The sequence below is a fragment of the Chinchilla lanigera genome, unplaced genomic scaffold (genome assembly GCF_000276665.1).
Source record: "Chinchilla lanigera isolate Chin_1 unplaced genomic scaffold, ChiLan1.0 scaffold00028, whole genome shotgun sequence".
NCBI lineage: Eukaryota > Metazoa > Chordata > Mammalia > Rodentia > Chinchillidae > Chinchilla > Chinchilla lanigera.
In genome coordinates this window covers 15,735,780-15,758,366 of record NW_004955429.1, presented here as the reverse complement: position 1 = coordinate 15,758,366, position 22,587 = coordinate 15,735,780, and the positions used below count along the sequence as shown (strand labels likewise).

Sequence of the window (22,587 nt, the reverse complement as noted above, 5' to 3'; positions counted from 1 at the left end):
ACAGGTCCAGCTGAGCATGGAAAGGAAGTGGTGGCTTCATTGGGAAGGACTGGTTGAATTTGGGAGAGGCAGTTACAGTTTTTCAGGTGGACTGGGGCAGAAGGATGCTCCTGACATAGAGAACAGCAGATATGTACTAGTGTTTTAGCAGTTCAGTAATACCAAAACATTGACAGTCCCAGGGAAAGGAAGTCAGGAGACAGGCAGGAAAGGGTGGGAGGTGCCAGACTGTGAGGAGCCTGAGAGAGTGGTGGTAAAAGTAGACCCATGATAATTTTTAAAATATGTGGTAAAAACTTTATACATGGTCATCATCAGTTTTCAAAAGGTCCCTCTGCCAAAAGGATTCTGACTTAAACATTGGAAATGGGATATTTTCTCCTTGGTTTGCTACCCAAGTCTGACGAGGGAGTTTTAGGCAGACTGTGTGGCTTTAGGAGCCCTGTCTAAGTCAGTTCTCTAGTTTTCAGTTTTTTCATACCCAAAATACACTGCTTCAGGAATCCAGTCTCTTCCCATCACACAGACCAATGCCAGGGAAAGTAAGGAGGAGGGCTGCAGCCTTGAGGTTTCAAAGCAGTCCTCATTCAGACTGGATTGGAGGTTTTAATCTTTTGCATTTTCTAGTCACTTGTAACTGGGCTACCTACACTTTGATCCTTTAAAATGAAAATTCATAATCTATTATCTCCCTTTACCTAGGACATGTTTATTAGATAATGCACAGATGTGGTCTATAATGGGGGTTAGGGGTTCAAAAGCTATGTAATTAATATAATACAGTTTTTAAAAAATTGTGACATAGGCAATATTTAAGACATGAAAAGAGCATCAAGAATAATAAAGTATGTATAGGGTACCACCACACAGCTGGGAAAATTAAATATTTATACTATTGAAACACTTTGTTATCCTCCCCTTCTTTCCTCCCCCTCCTTCCACACCTCCTGAAGGCAGCCACTGTCCTGCATTTATAATTACATTTCATTTCCTTATATGCCACTACAGTGCTATGACTCCTTCAAGAATATATCATTTTTTAAATTTTTATTTTGATACACTTCCAAACTTACAGAAAAGTTCCAAGCACAGTACTGAAAACCCCCTTAACTAAATCCACCAGTTGTTTGTATTTACTTCACCAGAATATGTGGTCTGCATTTACTCTGTTAGAATATATAATACTGCTTTGCACATTTTAAACATATTAACTGTGTGCAGCATTATTCTGTACTCTTTCACGCAGAGATTCATCCATGTGGATACCTGTAGATCTGTATCATATCCAGCAAGTGAAGTAGGAGAGGTTGTTTTGAGTGAACATACTACTGTCTATCTGTGCTGTTAATGGGCACTGAGGTAGTTTTCCAAATTTTCACTATTTCAAGCAGTGTTGCTATAAATTTAAATTAGTTTAACTTCAGTAAAATATGGAAAATCTTCATAAAGAGGAAGGCATGGTCGTGTCATCCATTATTCAGAAAAATAGCAACTGTAAAGATCATATGAAGATAACAAAAGATTATAATAGCAAAACATTTGTGATTTAAGGAAATTGACATTTTTGCCCCACACTAAAATTGATAGCAGCCCATTTCTCAACTATAACGAACATGGGTATAACTGCATTGTGGATTTGCAAAGTAATTAGGCTTTATTCTTGTGATTTATATTTATCTTTGCTATTCATTTTTCTCCATTATTATGGGTACTATTATTAAGAATGCACCAGTGCAGTCCTCTATAAATTGGAGCAGAGAATAACTTCCCATTGATATCATTGAGAACATTTATACAATTTTGTTTTGCTGATGAAAGGAGAATGCACTCTCTGCCCTCATTATGAGAAAAAGTTGCCGTCAGCTCTCTTCATTTATGAGCTGGGTCTGTATCAACAAGTGCTTATATGTGCACCCAAATATTTTTACTGTTTGAAAAGTATTTGTACAGGTATATTCTATATCAGCTTTACCAAGTAAATGTAACCAAGCAAATTACAGTTATACATGTATGGTCTTATCCATTTCTCCCAATCAAGTCTTAAAAGAAATCCAGGGTGAGAAAACTAGAATTTAAAGAGGCTAACAAACATGTTCATATTACTGGTAGTTGAACAAGGATCCAAACCCAGGGCTCACTCTATGCAAACCAAAATCCACATTCCTAACCTTTAAACTGGTCACTTGGATGCCTAATACTAATCTAACTGTTTAAGTTACTTTATCACCATTGTACCAAGGAAGAATCCAAGGTGTAGAAAGGTTAAATAAGTTTAAGATTACAGCATGTAAGCAGCTAACCCAGGATTCAGACCCAAGGCTTTCTCACTTCTGAGTCCCACCTGCCATGCTAGTATCTTCTATGCATACAAGAACACTGAAGCTGGGTGTGGTGGTACACACCTGTAATCCTAGCTCTCTGGAGGCTGAGGTGGGAAGATCCCTGCAATTTTGAGGCCAGCCTGGGCTACATAGCGAGACCCTGTCAAAAAAAAAAAAAAAAAAGACGAAAAAAAATACCCCAAAAAACCCAATACTGAGAATGTTTCTGAAGTGGGGTGACTAATTCAACTTCACAGGCATTTTTCAGGATTTCCATCAATAAATTCATTTATCTATAAATCCATAGCAATTAGAGTAGATTTTAAAACTCATATAAAGAGCATGTGGAAGGAAAGTATACTTAACAAATATATATGCCTATTTAAATTTTTTATGATAAACGTTTCTTTAGAGTATATGAAATGGTTATTTCTGTCTTAAAATAAATTGTTTTTTTATTGTTTGTTGGAGCCAATTTGGAGGCAGGGAAGCTGCATTCATGTACAATATTTATTCAAGAAATTGATGTATATTTGAGAATCTAAGGACAACCAAGTGATCTTCTTAAAACAGGAAGAGTCCTCTCTCAAAACTCTTCCGCTGGATCTAAGAGAAGTGGAGATTAGTCACATAGACAGAATATTGTCCTACTCACAAACTAGAGGATGGATTTATTTATAGCATTAGAGCTGCAGTCAGCAACCTGCCACTTATTTTCGTATAGCCCATGAGCTAAGAATGGATTTCATAATTTTAAGCAACTTGTAAAATTCAAAAGAAGAATAATATTTTATGACATGTGAAAATATGATGTAAAAACATGAAATTCGGTTTCGCTGTCCATAAAACATTGTACTGGAACACAGCCACACTCATTAGTTTACAAACTTGGAGGATTGCAGCAGAGACTGTGTGGCCTGCAAAGCTAAAATAGTTGCTGTCTGGCCCTGTTTTCCCAGCCCTGGCACTAGAGGGAGTGGGTAAGAGTGCAGACTTTGTGTCCATTTCATGAGAAGAGCCAAACTCAAAAGAGTGATTGAAGTGATTGTTGCTTTTTATCAAGGAAAAAAGAGACTAAAAAGAGGTTTCTATGGTTCTCTTACATGACAGTTTAATCATAGAAAATATAAGAATGTAACAAAAATATTTTATATAATCACAATTACCTTAGGCAACCTTTTCTAAATATTTTTTGCTCATACCACATACACAATGGATTCTTGATTAAAAATATCAGCAATCCTGATTAAAATCAGCTTAAACTGTCTCTCACAACTGGAAAATATGGATATAAGGCCTGTTTCAAATTCTATAGCTCTATTCTGTGTATGTCCTAGATTTGCTTTGTCTCCATGCTGGTTTATAGGGTCATGCTGTGGCAGTTCCTGACCTCCCTCCTTTACAGTGTGTGAACCCCTAATCATCAAACCAAAGACCCACGCTTCACTCTGATTAGGCCAGTCTCAGGTCTGGTGCTGCCCCGAACCAGTAACAGTGTGTGGGGAGTCAGCCTTACCCCAACTGCACCAAATGAAGGCAGGTTAGATGCTTAGGAAACCCAACACTATCCACTATGAAGTTGTTTCTAAAATATTACCTGTGGGTGGTGGTGCATATCTGTAATCACAGCACTCTGGGAGGCTGAGGCAGGAGGATTGCAAGTTCAATCCCAGCATAAGTAATTTAACGACTTAGTGAGTCCTGGTCTAAAAAAAAAAAGGAAGAAGAAGAGAGAAAAATACCCTTTCTCTCGGATATAGCTCAGTGTAAAGGCCCTGAGTTCAGTCCCTGCAGACAGAAAGAACTGAACCATTGACACCACAAAGTCCAGCAAGTGCGGTAGGAGAGGTTAAAGTGTACAACTTCTGAGATTGGCTAGTTATTATAATTCCACAGATTTCAGCACAGTGTTCCGTAGGTCTTAAAGTTGTCATTACACAATTATACATTCTGTCATGCGTAACACTCCTAAAATGAGCTTTAATCCAATGCTCAAAACTGTCATTTCTCATGAGATTTTTAATTCTTTACAGGGTTTCAGAAGTTTAGAAAATATCTACCCTTCATAACTGGCAAAGTTTGTGTTCATGTTATTGCTCAGCTCTCCTTTCTTAAATCCCAGTACTGACTTTTCTGCAGTCAACATTTATTCTCACTGTGTACATCTTTATAGTCAAGTAGGAGCTAAGGAAGGAGGCAGAACTGGAGATCTCACGTGAAGGTTCCTGGCTCTAGGAATATCTTTTAAATCAAAGCAGCTAATTAACTTTCTTGAAACCTCCTGTTTCCATTGCCCCTGGGAAGGCAAAGATGGCACTACTAGCTTGAAGAGACTTTTAATTAGACTGGTGCTTTCTAAGGCATGAAGCAGTTCAGTTCTGCCGCTATGAAATGGGGAACAAAGAAAAGCTGAGCAAAGAGGGAGCACAGAGAAACCAGAAGGCTTTGGTGCATTCTAGGTTGAGGGTGATTTTGCTGGAAGTTCCAAACACCATGAATTCTCAGACGAGCAGACATTTGCCTGTGCTTTTCAAAGGCCAGTAGAAATGATCTTTGTATTATCTCCTGCTTTGAATTATTTGTCCAATATCAAAGTGTGAGCAAAATTTTAGTGTACTTTTTCCCCACTCATCCAGTTTCCATGGTCTATCCTACGTGGCCCCAGTGTGGTCATTATAACACATGGATGTACTTGGAGAGGGTTCACATAAACTTGTGGGTAAGAGTGCATCTAGAGCTACTATTAACTGATGCCCTTGTGCCCTCTGCCTGCAGGTTAGCCCTATTTTTTAACTGACCTAGAATGGCAAGTCTGTTCCTCTTATCCCTTCTTTCTTTGTTCCTGTTGGGAAAGAAGAATTTCCAATCCTAGAAAAATCTCCACTGCTGTTTAGGAAATATTTTCATAGCAGTTAATAATTTGTTAGTTACACATCAAAGACATTTTCAGATGCAAAAATAACTTTCTTAAACTGCTCTGTTTATAGTGAATAATATTTATTTTTAAATGCTTCTCAGCACTAATGCTGCATATTCCAATTAAAGAGATTTTTTTCTTAGATGAAAACTGCTTGTTTTCTCACCTTCAGGAGTGTTTCATGGCATCTCTGTTGATTTGTGAGTAACCAGAAATGCAAATAGCTCCTCAGGAATCAAGCTAACCATAAAGAAGATCCAGAAACTTTAGAGACTGTGTCATGGAGCACAAGATTGAAGGAAAAGAAAAATACCAACATAGCTTGAACTTTTTGAATACAATTAAGAACATGAGAGAATTAACAGAAATGATTGACGTAGTGCTCATAGCTGAGGAGGAAAAATTCCCTTGTCACAGACTGGTCCTGGCTGCGTTTAGTCCTTATTTCAAAGCTATGTTCACCTGTGGACTGCTTGAATGCACTCAGAGGGAAGTCGTACTCTATGACATCACAGCAGAGAGCGTGTTGGTGATATTAAATTACATGTACAGTGCAGCTCTGGAGATCAACAATGATAACGTGCAGACTGTGGCGATGGCTGCCTATTTTATGCAGATGGAAGACGTCTTTAGTGTGTGTCAGAAATACATGATGGATCACATGGATGCCTCCAACTGTGTAGGAATTTATTATTTCGCAAAGCAGATCGGAGCTGAGGATTTATCTGATCAATCAAAGAAGTATTTGTATCAGCATTTCGCCGAGGTGAGCTTACATGAAGAAATACTAGACGTGGAAGTGCACCAATTTCTGACACTTATTAAATCAGATGATCTTAACATATCCAGAGAGGAGAGCATTCTAGACTTGGTGCTGAGATGGGTAAATCATAACCAAGAATTGCGCACAGAGCACCTCGTTGAGCTTTTGAAGCAAGTCAGGTTGGAACTTATAAATCCTTCTTTCTTAAGGCAGGCCCTCAAAAGGAATACAATGCTGCTGTGTGATGCAGGCTGCATTGACATCATTCAGAATGCATTCAAAGCCATCAAGACACCCCAGCAGCACTCTCTGAATCTTCGCTATGGCATGGAGACCACCAGTCTTCTGCTTTGCATTGGCAACAACTCTTCAGGAATCAGGTCAAGATACAGAAACTACGGGGATGCGAGTTTTTGTTATGATCCTGCTTCACGGAAGACCTATTTCATCTCGTCTCCCAAGTATGGGGAGGGTTTAGGGACTGTGTGCACTGGCGTCGTCATGGAAAATAACACTATCATTGTGGCTGGGGAAGCAAGTGCCTCCAGACTCTCTAGACAAAAGAACAAGAATGTCGAAATCTATAGGTTTGTATCTAGCAGGAAATTGTTTTTGTACTGTTTTGACATTGGCAAGTACTACTAAGTGGTCATATCTTAAATTACATGTAGTCAAAATTACCTTGTATATATCCCATAAAGAAGAGCATGCATAACAGAGTTTTGTGTATGCATTTGTATAAAGCCATAAATATAAATATAACATCAGTGTAACATTCATAATTGGGCACATTTTAAATTTTCTTTTACTCTTCCTTTGTTAAATTTGCCTGAGTTAAATGTATATATGCTATGATTCAACTGTATTTTCCACTCTTACCTTTCATTATTTATTCATATGATAAGGTATAATGTATTGTTTTGTTTTTAACGACCTTGATATAACTTTTTACAGTAAGAAAATGTTATTAACCCAGACTTTTTTAACTGGTTTTTTTAGTTTTCATTCAGAATAGTAATTTTTTCTTAACCAGAAAGTTTTCATTCTATGGCTTTAATTTGCAAATCTTTCCTAAACCTCTAGTATTGAAAAATGCCCATAGCCTAAGAATGCCTTAATCCTAGGGGTGGAGTAAGAGGAACAAGAGTGCCTGCTAAGCCAGGTATGGTGGCACACACCTGTAATCCCAGTACTCAGGAGGCTGAGACAGGAGTATTGTTATGAGTTCAAGACCAGCCTGGACTACAAAGTGAGCTCAACACCAGCCTGAACTGCATAGTGAGACCCTGTCTCTAAAAAGGAAAAAAAAAAATGCCTGCTAATCAGTAGTGTATTGTCTGGGTCTTATTTGTGAGAACACATACATTTATCATTTATCCAGCAGGTAGTGCTTAAATCTAACTAGATGAATATAAAGTATACACCTAGAATAAACACTAGATAGTAAAATTTTCCTTTATACTTTCCCCCTCTCAGTGCCTTTTTATTAGTTTTTTTCAGACTTTTCAATCAGAAAGTCATGCTTTGTGATAGTGTAGATGAGCAAAGAAAGGATTCAGAGGCCTACTGCTTTTCTTGTCACTTAGCACTGCAGTATCTGTTCTGAACTACAGCCCCGTCCCTCCTCCGTATTCATCCTCTGAGGTGTGTCCCTCTCCCCTGAAGTGAGAGGGGAGGGGATGCAGAGCCCTGGGTGAGTGGTCTAGACCCACACCGCCGCTCAGCGGCGGAGTATGTCACTGAGCTGAAGGAACAACCTTGCTCAGGGTTCTCAGGTATGAACCACAGAGCCAGGATGTCGCATCCTAAAGGAAGAGAAAGTTTTGGCTTTCTGGCATGGTTCTTATGGACCCAGGCTCTTGTTCTATATTCGATTTTGTCAGGATAGGGGCCCTTCTTTCTTCTTAGGCCCTCTTGACCATGTACCTCAGGTCCTTTAGATAGCTCTTCTTCGTCCTCAACTCAACAAACAGCCCACAATTCTCCCATCAGAACTTGTTTTTAATAAGTATCCAGCTTTGTGAAAGTGTCTCTGTTCTGATCCTCAGACATCTTTGCTCATACTTAATTTGAAAGCCCACTCCCTTCTTGTTAGTATCTAACTGTATACCACAGTATTGCCTCTCTTGTCTGTTTTGAACCCAGACAGGTTCCCATTACCACAAGCTTCTCAACTTTTGTAAGAATTAGTGTGCCAGTCAGCTTTCTGTTATTGTGACAGAATACCCAAGGTCAACATAAAGAGAGCAAAAATGTACTCAGGCTCTCAGTTTCACAAATCTCAGTGCTTGGTTGGCTGGTTCCACTGCTGTGAGCTGAGGTGAGGCAGAGCATCATGGTAGAAGGGTGTGGCAAAGGAAAGCTGCTTACCTCAGGACAGCCAGAACAGAGTGACAGCAAGAGGCCAAGGACAAAATATACCCTTCAAAGCCATGTCCACATGGCCCATTTCATCCAATTAGGCCCCAACTCCTCATAAACCCATTAGCTAATGAATGGATCAATGGGTTAATCCACTTGATGAAGTTAGAGTCCTCGTGATCCGATCACTTTCTGAAAGCCTCACCTCTGAATACATGAGACTTTTGGGGCACACTTTAGATTTAAACTATAACAATTAGGGTAAAAGTTACCAGTTACTTCCATCATTCCCTCCAGTAGTGAAATTATCTTGCTATTCATTTAAGTGAAATTTGTGGCAGTGTCTAAATTGCTAAAATCTAGCACTGCTGAAGGTCACCTTAGTGCCAGTTTTGTGATATGTGTGGGGAATGTACTGTGCTGTGGTACATTTCTGCAATATTATTTGTTCCTTAACTCTTTCATCTTTGTCCAAATGCTCTTGAGTTTGCCCTTTCTGTGTAGTACGTAGATTTCTATGCAGGAGGAAGTAGACTAGTACTCTAGTGAGCATTTCTTTTGAAAAAGATTCACTACTTATCTCTCCATGTCAGCATGCAAGAGGGTATATGTCACCTTTAAGATATAAACCTGTGAATGTTGACTTTTTGTCACTATTGTTTATTTTTTATATTATATCCACTTTTCTTATATTTTATAGTTTAATCTGGGCACTTTCTCTCCTCACCATTTTCAGTTCTAAATGTTACTATAAAAATCAGATTAGCAATCACCCAACAGACGTGTACTTCCCACCCTTCACGGGATGTATTCTGTTCCCAGCCTACTTTCTTAAACTGTGTCTCAGAATACCAAAACCCATTTTCACTTCTATTTATATATTCATTCAGTTGGCTTTATTTCAGTAACCCCCACAGAAAGACAGCTAATCCTCCTTTCTCTTCTAAAATCCATACAATTAAAAATAGTAGTGAAAACATTACCTGTGATTCTAGAGGCAAGTTTTCTGCCTAGAATTATGTGAAAGACAGGCATCATCAAGTTTGGTATGCTTCTGCATTTGACAGTACCAAACCAGATATGCCCTTTAGGACAGGAACACACCTTCCAGCTTCCCTGAAGTAAATGTCTTCTCTGGCGAGTATAACAGTCAGCCTGGAATGATTGGGAGAAACTCCCATTATATGACTGTCAGATGTTACTTAAAAGTTGTACTCTGTACAAAACAAAATATCATAATTCCTTCATTGTTACTCTTTCCAAACAGAATACCTTTTCTCTTATTTTCCATGCTCTCCTGTGTTTTTATATTTTTAATGCCAGGTGGACCATCTAGGTTCCCTGGGACTTTTAATTTCATGTATTTTATTTCACTGCACTTGTACACTCTCCTCGTTTTGTACTTATGTCCTTCTCAGACTGTGTATCCCAGATCATGATTGGAAAAAATAGACTTATAAGACAAGATACACTAAGTACTTAGTGCCCTCCCCACCAGATGATCTGTTACTGTGTGGGACTCCAGCAGGCACTGAGACCATATATCCCAGGGCTCCTATCTCCCCAGACTCCCTTCAGACTGATGGAACTGTTCCAGTAAGAAATTACCATATCTAGTTGATTAAAATAGATGTCAAATGCCCTGCAGCTTTCTAGAGAGGTTGGGTTTTATTTGAATTTTTAAGTACTTTATTCCATTAACATGCAACTATAGCATTTTCTGCTTTAAAAAACCTTAGTGTTCTCTATTTCTTGTATGAGTATATATTAATGTTACAAAATACAGGATTTCACTGTGGCATTTTCATACATGCCAGAAATATGTTTTGACCCTATCCATTACTATTATTGTCCCTTACATTACCCTCATTTTGCCCTTTATTTCCTTCTTCATGGAGTTTTTATTCAGTGCTCTGGATCCAATTTTTGTTTTGTTTTGTTTTGCTTTGTTTTTTATTTTAAAGAAAGTAGTAAATGAGAAACAACAACAACAAAAAAATAGAACAGTAGCGCATACCACTGTCAAAAACATATGCAAATCAAAACATTCAAAGTGATACAAAGTCTCAAGACAAAATAATACGCATCAACAGTGGTTGTTAATTACATATTGCTATCCTCAACTGCTTTGCTCAGATTACCAGATGTAAGAATGAAAGATTGCTCAAACCATTAAAGGGTCTTGCTATATAATTCAGCATGTCCCTGAATTCACTATTTCACCCAGGCTGGCCTCGAACTCACAGCAGTCCTCCTGCCTTAGCTTCCCAAGTGCTGGGATTACTGGTGTGTGCCACCATGCCTGGCTAGTCTTGATCCAGTTTTAAGCCCCTTAGAATCACAGGAATCCTTAAAATTCTACAAAGCCTACATCATGCTGTTTGAAATCTTGAACTGAGGTATTTTCAGACTCTCTGTCCTAAAATCATGATTTCTTTAGTGTAGTTTTAAAATATTTCTTGTCCCCAGAATAAGACAAATGTATGTATTTTTGTGTTTTCTTACTTCTTCTTTAATGGCAGAATCACAAATGATTTGCTGAAAAACTTTCCTACTCATTCTTGATTTTCTTTCCCAGAGTTAGGAAATGAACACTAATTCTGGACAGTTTGTACTTTTTCTATATATTATTTTTCGTAAAATTCTTCAGGTGCTGGATGCGGTAGCGCACACCTGTAATCCCAGAACTTGGGAGGCTGAAGCAGGAGGATCGTTGTGAGTTTGAGACCAGCCTGAGCTACAAAGTGAGCTCAAGGCCAGCCTGAACTGCAGAGTGAGACCCTGTCTCAAAAAGACAAAAAAATAAATAAAATAAAATAAAATTCTTCAGGTAGTTTTGGTTAGTCATTTTTAAGCACGGTATATTTTGTTCATCAGTCCTTTAAAAAAGTGAACAGCATGCCACTGCTTTAATGTTGGAAGGGGTGGATCTCATCATTTTTAATTGGAAAAGAAACTTCAGTGTGTTTCTTGAGTGAGTTTTTTTCATAACAGCTCTAATCCTGGGTTCTCTCTCTGTTGATTTACAGGTATCATGATAGAGGAAACCAATTCTGGGAAAAGTTATGCACGACTGAATTTCGGGAGCTCTATGCTCTGGGCAGTGTCCATAATGACCTCTATGTTGTAGGAGGACAGATGAAAATTAAAAACCAGTACCTTGTTACAAACTGTGTTGATAAGTACTCTGTAGAACGAGACAACTGGAAAAGGGTGTCTCCTCTTCCACTGCAGTTGGCGTGTCATGCTGTAGTGACAGTGAAAAATAAACTTTATGTGATCGGAGGCTGGACCCCTCAGGTTAAGAAATTTCTTGTGCACCTAGTTGGCATGGTTGTGCTGAGTCTGGCTCTGTTCAAAAATGCTGTAGTTGCTCAATGTAAGAGTATGACTTACATTTTGATAAAATGCTTTCTGTCTCATAAGATATAAATTTAAGGTTTTAAAGTGTTGAAGCAATTTAGAAGAATAGATTTTAAATGTGTTATTTATAGGCATGACTTCATTTGGTATTCATGCTGTATCCTTCATAGTCTTTCCCATCCTTGCTAATTATGAAAGATGCTTTGTGCTGAGGGATTATCTATAGGGAACATGTAAAAAGAGGCGGAGAAGCTGAACCCTCATCGCAGACCTGTCCCAGATCCAATAGCTGTGTGACCTGGAACAAGAGACTCTTAGGTCTCTTCCAGATTTAAAAATCTTACTCCAAGTGGGAAACCAAAATACTGACCCTGTGATGGTGTAATCCTGTCCAAAGAAATACATTGTGATTGTGAACACTTGGTTTTTGTCAAGCATCAGCTGATGGGGACAGCAGAATACTGTTTATAGGGAAGCCCAGGGAAGTGATGACAGCCAAAATTAAAGTCAATAGTGTGACCGCAGTGACCCTCTGTCCTCTTTCAGTGTCCTCTTGGGTCCTTTGGCACTTACAGTAGTGTCTCTCCAGCTGCTCTCTCCTGGCCATCCAGTCCTTCTTATAAAAATTAGTCTCTCATTCATCATCCCCATAATATAAGATAAATGTATTTTTGCCTGTATTTTCTTTTTTCCTGAAGATTTGCCTCATGATAAAACTGACACTTTTGTATGCATTTTATAAGCTTGGATTTTGCCAATTATGGTATATCATACCTGTTTGTAAAAGTGTTAACTTTGTTAACTTTTACAAACAGGTAACACATTTTTGTTAGCAGATCAAAAAGTAGTATAAATTTTATCACATCTAGTACCTGAAATCTGACAAGTTATAGTTAAACTTTTTCAAAACTGTCCATTTATAAGTTAATTTTTCATGAACAAGCTCTGAAGACAACTGAAGAGCACATCTTTGCTTTTTTTTCAAACTAGTAATAAAATACTTACATTAGGAGGAAAATTAAGCCAGGCATGGTGGCGCATCCCTGTAATCCCAGCACTCAGGAGACTGAGGCAGAAGGATTACCATGAGTTTGAGGCCAGCCTAGGCTACATAGTGAGTTCGAGTCCATCCTGAACTGCATAGTTAGACCCTGTCTCAAAGTTTTTAAAAAAAGAAGGAAAATTAAAACAGTAAATATTTGTTAATTTGTAGTCTGTGAACAAATAACATGTGCTGCATAACAAAGGCTTTTGCTAATCTGATTGAGCACCTGAAACAATACATTAAATTGCAGAATAACCTGGAGTTGGAAATGTATCAGAGTGCTCAGAGCTCTTGGAGTATTTAAAGTAGTTCGCTAAAATCAGTTGCACACAACTTTCATAAGTTTGGCAGTTATTTCTTTGTTGAACATTTGGATCCAAAAACACAAGGGGCTGGGGATTTAGCTCAGCGGCAAAGCGCCTGCCTGGCAAGCGCAAGGTCGTGAGTTCGGTTCCCTGTACTGGAGAAAAACAAAAAACAAACAAACAAAAACACAACAAAAAAAGAGACATTTAATGAAGCCTTAGCTTGAAGTCATGAAGTTCCGGATACATTGAATACAGAAAATGTTATTTCACCTGGAATTTGAGAAGTCATTTATATCTGTGTAAGAAGAAGCATGTTCAATTTGTACTATCTAGATATTAAAAATATATAAGTACATAAAAACAACTTTATATTAGTCCATACAGCTTGAAAATTGAATTCAAATCTTTTATAGATGGGCTATAATTATGGGATAAAGTTTAACTACTAAAACACTAAGATGTTTCTGCAACTTTCACACATATGGGTTAGAAAAATGCCTTATGAATTATTAAAATTAGTTTCACACAAATATTATTAAAATCCATAACTAGAAAGTTTGTTAACATGGAATTACACTTTAAATACTGTTCAAGAGAGCTTGGTTTCATTTTTAAGGTTTTTCAGTTGCTTTATTTTTTTTTTTTATTGCGTTTCACTACTAGAATCACAGATTGTTTGCTATACCCCTGCAACTTTAGCACCATCATATTAGAATATAAATTCCTCTGATTGACAGGATACTCACAAGCTCAAGTCCTGGGATTTGATGTGTTTGTGTCACTCTGGTTAACCTCTATTTATCTCTTGGCTGTCTGCTTAGATTAATTGTGCTCATGTACTCACAAAGACCTCTAAGTGGTGCATTATTATATTGGCTGTCATATTCCCTGCAGATGGATCTTCCTGATGAAGAACCTGATCGATTAAGCAACAAACTGTTGCAGTATGACCCCAGCCAAGATCAATGGCGAGAGCGGGCGCCCATGCAGTACTCTAAGTACCGATTCAGCACAGCCGTAGTCAACAGTGAAATTTATGTTCTGGGTAAGGAGCGGCAGATTGCAAAGAGAATATAACCACTTCTATTTTTCTCAGCAATTTGCCTCAGTAAGAATGAGATCATATCCCTTCCTCTTGGATCTTGGTTCAAATATATGTCTAACTAGCCTAAAACTTTGTTTTATTTCTTGCTTTCTACAGTACAGTTAAATAAGATTAAATGAAAGTCCATTGACTTACTGGGAACAAAGCTATTTTTGTGGCATTTTCAAGTGTCTTGGATTGCAAAAGCAGTGGTGATACATCCTTACATATACTACTAAGTAATATACTTAGAAGTGGAAATAAGCCTTTGGCCCTGTTCAGTCAGTGAAATGTGGGTTTTGGCAACCAACTATGGCTGTGCTATTAGAAGAAAAACCCATGATAGGCAGTATGTTGGCCCTCTTCATTTTGCCTAACTCGCCAAATTTCTATGGAGGAGTTACCAAATACTTTTCATCTGAATGTGTTTTTTTAATCTCTTGAGTATGTGTGGTTTTGTAATAACCACTAGGAATTGGTGAAAGGCTGGGGTTTAGTTCCACTAATGTAGGTAAAAACAATTCTAGAACATCCCACCTAATTCCCCTATTCTACTTCACACCGTGGTTTTTCCTGGGGTTTTTTAAAAAATGTCTGTTGCTCTTTTAAGTGCATTCTGTCTCCCTAACAACATCCTCTATCACCTTCCCTCACCTCCCTGGAGTATAGGAAGATGAGGAAAGGACGCCAGCTGGGCCAGTAAGATGATTACTGCGCCAGTTCTTCCCTTCATCCCATCTGTATTGATGGGGTGGCAAAAATACAGAAAAGTGATGGGTAGAAAAGGAATGACAAGGGAAAAAATGAAATACAGGATGGAAGCAAACCAAGCATTTGAATAGAAATGCCTTTTTCTTAAAACTAAAGGGAAGTCATTATCTCTTGGTTGTTTTCACAGCGTGAAGCAAAATAATTTATATACTCAAGTATTAATAATTGTTTTATTTAAGAACAAGAACATTGTGCAACATAGTTTATAACTACCTCAGTTATGAGACTAACTTATAATTCAGTTTTCCCTCTGGATAAATGTTCTTTACTTTGTTTTAACCATATGCTGTGTCATAGGCCCAGAAGAGCTAGTACCTAAACTATGATAGATTGCCTGCAGTAGGTGTATAATTCAAGATTGTGTGGGGCTGATCATATTAAAGTTGGAGATAGCCAAAGTGTGGGATGGAAGTGATAGATCAGTTGAATCAGAATGAGATCTTCCCCAAAGATGAAGTCACAACTAGGCTAGATGTGGAATAAAAATGATACCATCCTTTTTGATAAATTTCATGGGGAAAGGAACCTTAGAGCTACTCCTGGGAGCTTACACTTCACTGCACAGACAAATGTCCAAATGAATGAAGAGAGGTAGATATAAAAGGATCTGTAGGTTGCATCAGTAAAAAAGATAAAAGAGCAGGACAGAGACGGTGGGGAGGAGCAGAACGAACAGTGGGCGAACAAGTAAGCAGTGGTTTGGAGGTGAAAATGCAAGTGGTAAGAGTCAGGAATAACAGGAAAAGGAGTGAATGAGCCACCAGAAGCAGGGAGTTGAGAGGGACAACAGTAGAGGTAAACTAGGAACCAGATTATATAGGCCATGGACAAAAAATTAAACAAATACTAGTGATCAGGGATTAAAACCACACAGAAGCAACACAAAGAATGTTTTAAGAAGATTGCTGAGGGGCTAGGGATTTAGCTCAGCGGCAAAAGCGCCTGCCTGGCAAGCGCAAGATCGTGAGTTCCATTCCCGGTACCGGAGAAAAACCAAAAAAAAAAAAAAAAAAAAAAAAAAAAAAAAAAAAAAAAAAGAAGATTGCTGAGGTGAAGATATAAAACAACAGAGCAAAACCAAGAGGAAACCAGGAATGGAGGACCAGTTAGGAAGGCGATATTCGAAACTGGACCAATTCAGAAATCACTTGAGCAAGCTTTACCACCTTATAAAGCTCAACCCAATCATCCCCACCTTTTGTTACTTAGTTTCCCAACATATGTATAAGCTTTGAAACGGAATGAAGATCAGTTGTTTAAGGTTTTGTGGTAGTTTTAGTTTAGATTTAATTATTCACTGTACACATAATTGGAATTTGGGTAAATATCACAAAGAAACATAAAGCCTTGCCAGGTTGAACAGCTCACATTTGGTAACTTTTGCAGACCTATGTGTATCCTCACTATATTTGGGGTTGCTGCCAGTTAATATGACAATAAAGTCTGTCCCAAATCCTTGCAATGGATTTCCTTCCTTACTCTCTCCTAGATAGTCTACAGAAAATCCCCACAGATCAGCCTCCTCTACCAGAGAGGCAGTATGATAAACTGGGCAAGGTTGAGGACATCTGGATTAAAATCTTGGTTCCACCTCTTACTCTCTGGATGTCCCTGGTCTAATAAATCTTCTGTTATTAATATTAAAAGTGGAATGCCCATCTTAAAGTTGTTAAAATGAATGTGTGTAAATACCTGCAGCAGAAGTGTTCAGATTTAGGAACATTGCTTATTCAGTTGGTCTGTGTTGCAGACTGCTGCAGTTTGGATCTAGAGTGTCCTCCAAGGTCTCATGACTTGGTTGCCAGTGTGGTGCTGTTGGAAGATGATAGAAACTTTAGGAGATGGGACCTCTGGAAGGCATATGCCTTCGAAGGAAATATTGAGGCCCAACTCCATCTCTGTCTCTGTCTCTCTTTTTCTCTATTTTTCTCTGCTTTTAGCTGCCGTGAGGTAAATAGACTTCATCTACCATGATGTTCTGCTGCACCACAGAACCAAAGCAACAGGGCCAGCTGTGTAATGAAGCCTCTAAAACATGAGCCAAATAAATCTCTCCTTCTAAATTGATTAACTCAGGCATTATGTCACAGCAAGTGGAGACTGACTAAAACAGACACTTTGCTGAAATTCTTAGCATAATACTTTATTTCAATGACCATAAACATGAACAAAGTTTTAACTCTCTCCTGTATGGCTGGCTCGATATCCAGAAAGATCCTCCAGCTGAAAATGTAGATAAAGCACTTTTTAAGTTTCTAACATTTGCCACACCAGTAAGAATTTTGCTGGCAAAAAGCTAAATGAAATCAAGACTTTGAACTGTGGAGTGAAAGTATTGGCATCCTCTCCCCTCCCCCCAAAAGAGAGAACAGTCAGCCCAGGATTCTGTATCCCATGAAAATACCCTTCAGGAATGGAGAGAAAAATAAATTCATTGAAGAGTGGAGGAAAGCTAAGAGAATGTATAGGAGTGGGTCTGCCCTGAAAAAATTGCTAAAGGAAGTTCTTTAGACAGAAGGCAAATTCTACCAAAGGGAAACTGAGAATAAAGGGATGAATGAAACCAATAGAAATGGTAAATATCTTGGTAAAGAGAATATTGTTCTGCTTTTGAGTTCACTAAAGCATTTTCTATGATTAAAAGTAAGAATTAAGTCTTACGGGGTTTTTAGTGTATATAGACATATGAAACATGTTCCTATATTAAAGGAAGATGGTAGAGATATATAAGTTTTCTATCCTTCGAATCAAACAGTGGTACAGTGCTGATTCTAAGTAGACTATAATTGTTAAATACATATTTTGTAATCCTCCCAAAAAGCTATTAAAAGAGATATAGTCAAAATCACAATAAATACATAAAGGTAAAAGGCTTTGAAATGTTCAAATATCCAAAAGAGAAGCCCACATAGAAAAGGCCAACCACAAAAGGCAGAGGGAAAACAAGCAGTATGGTCACTTTGATATGTTGTGTTCTCATTTTCATTTTGTTCAATATATTTCTGATTTCCCTTGAGACTGCTCTTTTGACCCACAGATTATTAAGTGTGTAGCTTAATATTTAAGTGTTTGGATGTTGAGCTAACACTTAATGATCCATGGGTCAAAGTGAGTGTGCAGCTAAAGTAGTGCTTAGAAGGCAATTTATAGCATTAAGTGCTTATGTTAGGAAAGAAGAAATGTCTCAAGTCTGTAGGCTGAGTGCCCACCTTAAGAAACTATGAAAAGAAGAGCAGCATAAACCCAAATCGAGTAGAAGGAAGTAAATATTAAGAGCAGAAAAACTGCAAATCCAGTTGCTGAAAGGAACAGAAAAGCAAAGAAGCACAGCTATTTCTTTTAAAAAATCAATACAGTTGATTAAACCCCTGGAAAGACTGACCAATAAAAAGAAAACTGTATGGATTACCAATATGAGGAATGAATGGTATCACTACAGTCCATGCAAACATCAAAAAGACAGTTACGCAGCACCACAAACAACTCTTCATTGGAAAACTTAGGTGAAATGGTCCAATTCCTCAAAAACCACAAACTACTAAAAGCTACTCAAGACAAAATTCATAAGCTACCTGATCAAATACATTAAATTCGTAGTTGAAAACATTCCAAAAAATAAATCGCCAGACCTAGATGGTTTCACTGGTGAATTTAACCAAACATTTAAAATTAACACCAATTCTGCAACCACTTTCATAATATAGAACACCCCCATCTTATTTTATAAGACTAACATTGCCTCATACAAAATCAGACAATACATAATACAAAAAAAACCCTGTAGACCAATATTTCTAATGAACACAGACATAAAAATCCTCAAAAAATTTTTAACAAGTTCAAACCAGCACTATATAAAAAGAATGACACACCATGCCTAATGGATTTCATCCTAGGAATGCAAAGTTAGTTCAGTATTCAGAAATAAATCTGAATATACCATGTTAACAGACTACACAGGAAAAGCCATATGACCACATCAATTGATGGCAAAAAGTCATTTGGAAAAAAACGTGATATCCATTCATGATTGAACATACTCACCAAACTAAAAAAGTAAGTAACTTCCTCAACCACAGGTATAAAGGTCACCTGTGAGCAGTTTACAGTTAACATTATTTTCAGTAGTAAATTTGAGTATTTTCCCATAAGTTCTTGAACAAGAAAAGGATACACTCTCATTATTGCTATTCAAAATCATACTGTAAGTCTTAGTGGAATAAGGAAAGAAGGAGTTGTGCAGATTGGGGAGGAAGAAATAAAACTGTCCCTATTTTCAATGGTGTGATCATCTATGTAGAAATCTTCAAAGGACCTGTTCTTTTTTTGTTGTTTGTTTTTTTCCGGTACCGGGAACCAAACTCACAAACTTGCACTTGCCAGGCAGGCGCTGTGCCGCTAAGCTAAATCCCCAGCCCCAGGACCTGCTCTTTTAAATTCCTAGAACATGAATTTAGTGTGGTCAGTGAATACAAAAGTCCAGGCTTATTTCTTTTTTAGTGAAAATTATATGTGTTCAAAGTGCACAACTTGTTTTAATGGACAGATACATAATTAAATCATTATTACAGTCAAGCTAATGAACATATCCAACTCCTTGCATAGTTACTGTGTGTGTGTGTGTGTGTGTGTGTGTGTGTGTGTGTGTGTGGTGAGACCACTTGACATCTCTCAGCAAATTTCCACTGTATGATAAAGTATTAACTGCAGACATCATGCTGCGCATTAGCTATCTAGACTTATCCTTCCTAACTGCAACTTTGTATCCTCCCAGTAACCATTGTTCTACTCCACACTCAATTTTTTTGGATTCCACATATAAAAGAGATTGTGTGGTACTTTCATTCTGTGTTTGGCTTATTTTGTTTAGTGTAATGCCCTCCAGGTTCATTCATGTTGCCAAGATCTTCTTTTCTACAGCTAAATAATATGTCATTTCTTTTTCCAGCCAACCACTGATGAACACTTAGGTTGTTCCCATGTCTTGGCTATTGTGAATAGTGCCGCATTGAACATGAGAGTGCATATATTTCTTTGAGGTACTGGCTCCATTTCTTTTGGATACATACTCAGTGGAAGGATCATAGATACTGTTTTTAATTTTTTAAGGAACCTCTGTGCTGTTTTCCACAATGGCTGTACCAAGTTAAATTTCCACCAGCAGTGTGTAAGGGTTCCCTTTTTTCTACATCCTAGCCAATATTTGTTACCTTTTTCATCATGTTGGTCCTGACCCTGACCCTCCTACAGGTATGCGGTGATATCTCACTGCGGTTTTGACTTGCTTATCCTTTCATGCACCTGTTGGCCATCTGTATGTCTTTTGCGAAATGTCCTTTGTCCATTTTACCAGTTTTTGTTTCTATGGAGTTGTGTTGGGATATTACCTCATTATCAGATATATGGCTTGTAAATATTTTCTCCCCATCTGCAGGTTGCTTTTTCATTTCATTGTTTCCTTTGCTGTGCAGAAGCTTTTTGGTGTGATAGAGTTCCACTTTATTTTTGCTTTTGGTGTCTGAGATTTTGGAATCATATTCAAGAAAATAATTGTCAAGGCCACTGCCATGGAGCTTTTTCCCTATGTTTTCTCCTGGGAGTTTTATAGGTTTGAATCTTATATTTGATCTTCTAACCCACTCCAAGTTGATTTTTTCCATATGGAACAGGATGGGCCCAATTTAGCATGTGGATATACAGCCTTCCCAACACCATTTATTGAAGAGACTCTTTCCCATTGTGTACTCCCGGCACTCTTGTCAAAATTTAGCTAACCATATGTGGTTGGGTTTATTTCTGGTCTTTATTCTGTTCCATTGGTCTGCGCCTGTTTTTATGTCAGCAATACACTGTTTTGATCATTATAGCTGTGTAATATAGTCTGAAAGGAAGTTGATACCTCCAATTTTGTTCTTTCTCAAAATTGCTTTGGCAATCCAAAGTCTTCTGTGGTTCCTAGTGAATTTTAGATTGCTTTTTCTATTTCTGTGAAAAATATTGGAATTTTGATAAGAATTGCAGTGAATCTGTATATCGCTTTGAGTAATATGTACATTTAACATTGTTAATTCTTTCAGTCTATGAACATGCGATGTTTCCACTTACATTAAAGCCTTGGTTTGTGAGCATTGTTCATTCCAGAAACATATTTGTAACTCAAAGCACTTGTATATCAAAGCAAATTTTTCCGTAAGAAACAATGGAAACTCAGAAAATTCATTCTACAACCCAAAAATATTCATATAAAAATGATTACAAAAAAAGATTATAATATTGTAATGTGATACAAAATACTGTATGAAGAAAAAAATAAACAAAATTAACCTGCATTTACTTTTGAAAACCTCCGTGGCTGGTGTGAGGGAAACGAGAAAGGAGAATTACTGTGTAGAATGACTTTCACTATCACTAACAGAGTAACTGCTATCTACAAGTATTGGCTCAGTGTAATCTTTTTCTCTTCTTGCAAATTTAACAAGGAACCTACCCAATGACACTTGCTTTTACTTCCTTTCAAGGATTTTGCAGAAATGTGACATTGCATTGTCATTAAACAGGTACATTGCTTGCACTGTTACAGCCTTATTCAGGTGACACTTTTCTACAAAATTTTTCACTGTTTGCCACATTTTACACATCTCCCTAATCTTATTTCAGTGAGAGATTCCTCCATTTTTTTCTTCTCCTTTTTTCAGATGAGATCGCCTTTATAACCTTTTGCTGTTGGGAGATGATCACCCATAATGCCACAACAAGAAAGAGAGAGATGGGGGGGGGACATTGGTTCAGTTGTGATCATGTGACAGTCGGTGTCATGTACTACTTGTATTGCAAGACATCGCTTGTTTATCATTTAAAATGTATTAGAAATGTTTGCTCATCTTGCAGAACACTCACAGAACATATTATTCACAGTCTAAGTTTTTACCATATTTGTATCTTCCTCAGTTTCTTTCATCAGTGCTATAGGGCTCAAGGTAGACATCTTCAACTACCTGGGTTAAATTTATTGTTAAGTATTTTATTCTTTTTGATGCTATTATAAATGGGATTGTGTTTTCTTGATTTCCTTTTAAGCTATGATGGCATAAAGAAACTCGACAGATTTATCTTGATTTTGAATCCTTCCACTTTACTAATTTCTTAAGTCAAACAGTTCTTTGGTGGAATCTTTAGTTTTCCACATCTAGGATCATATCCTCTGTAAACAGAGATGGTTTTACATCTTCATTTTTGTGTGTGTGCCTCTTTTTTTACCTTGTTTGTTCTTCTGGCATTTCCAGAAATGCAGCTTTTTGTTTTGTTTTGTTTTGTTTTGCTTTTTTCCGGTACCGGGAATCGAACTCACGACCTCACGCTTGCCAGGCAGGCGCTTGTGCCACTGAGCTATATCCCTGGCCCATCATTTCCAGAAATGTACAAAAGTGGCAAGTCCTGAAATCCTTGCCTGTTTTCAGATTTGTTATGGTTTGTGGTTTGGATGCCTCCTCAAAGGCTCATGAAGTTGTGGGGTGGGCTTCTAGAGTTTACAATTGATTCATGGTCCAATGCTGGGATTATGGGTGTGAGTGCTACACCTCCACTGGGACTGGTAACTTGCATATAATATAAGGGAGGGAAAGAGGCTTATTCTCTGCTGCTGCTCCCTTTTTGC

The 22,587-nt window shown here is 37.8% G+C and overlaps 1 protein-coding gene across 2 annotated transcripts in view; it reads left to right on the top strand.

Annotated features, from left to right (window-relative positions):
- Positions 1–22,587, top strand: part of Kbtbd12 (kelch repeat and BTB (POZ) domain containing 12) — a 61,528-nt gene that overhangs the window by 1,705 nt on the left and 37,236 nt on the right. For both annotated transcript variants that reach the window (XM_005387047.2, XM_013515489.1), the window contains exons 2-4: positions 5,411–6,588; positions 11,392–11,662; positions 13,973–14,123. In XM_005387047.2, the coding sequence (XP_005387104.1) occupies positions 5,519–6,588; positions 11,392–11,662; positions 13,973–14,123 (1,492 nt within the window). In that variant the 5' untranslated portion in view covers positions 5,411–5,518. The remainder of the gene's footprint in view (positions 1–5,410; positions 6,589–11,391; positions 11,663–13,972; positions 14,124–22,587) is intronic.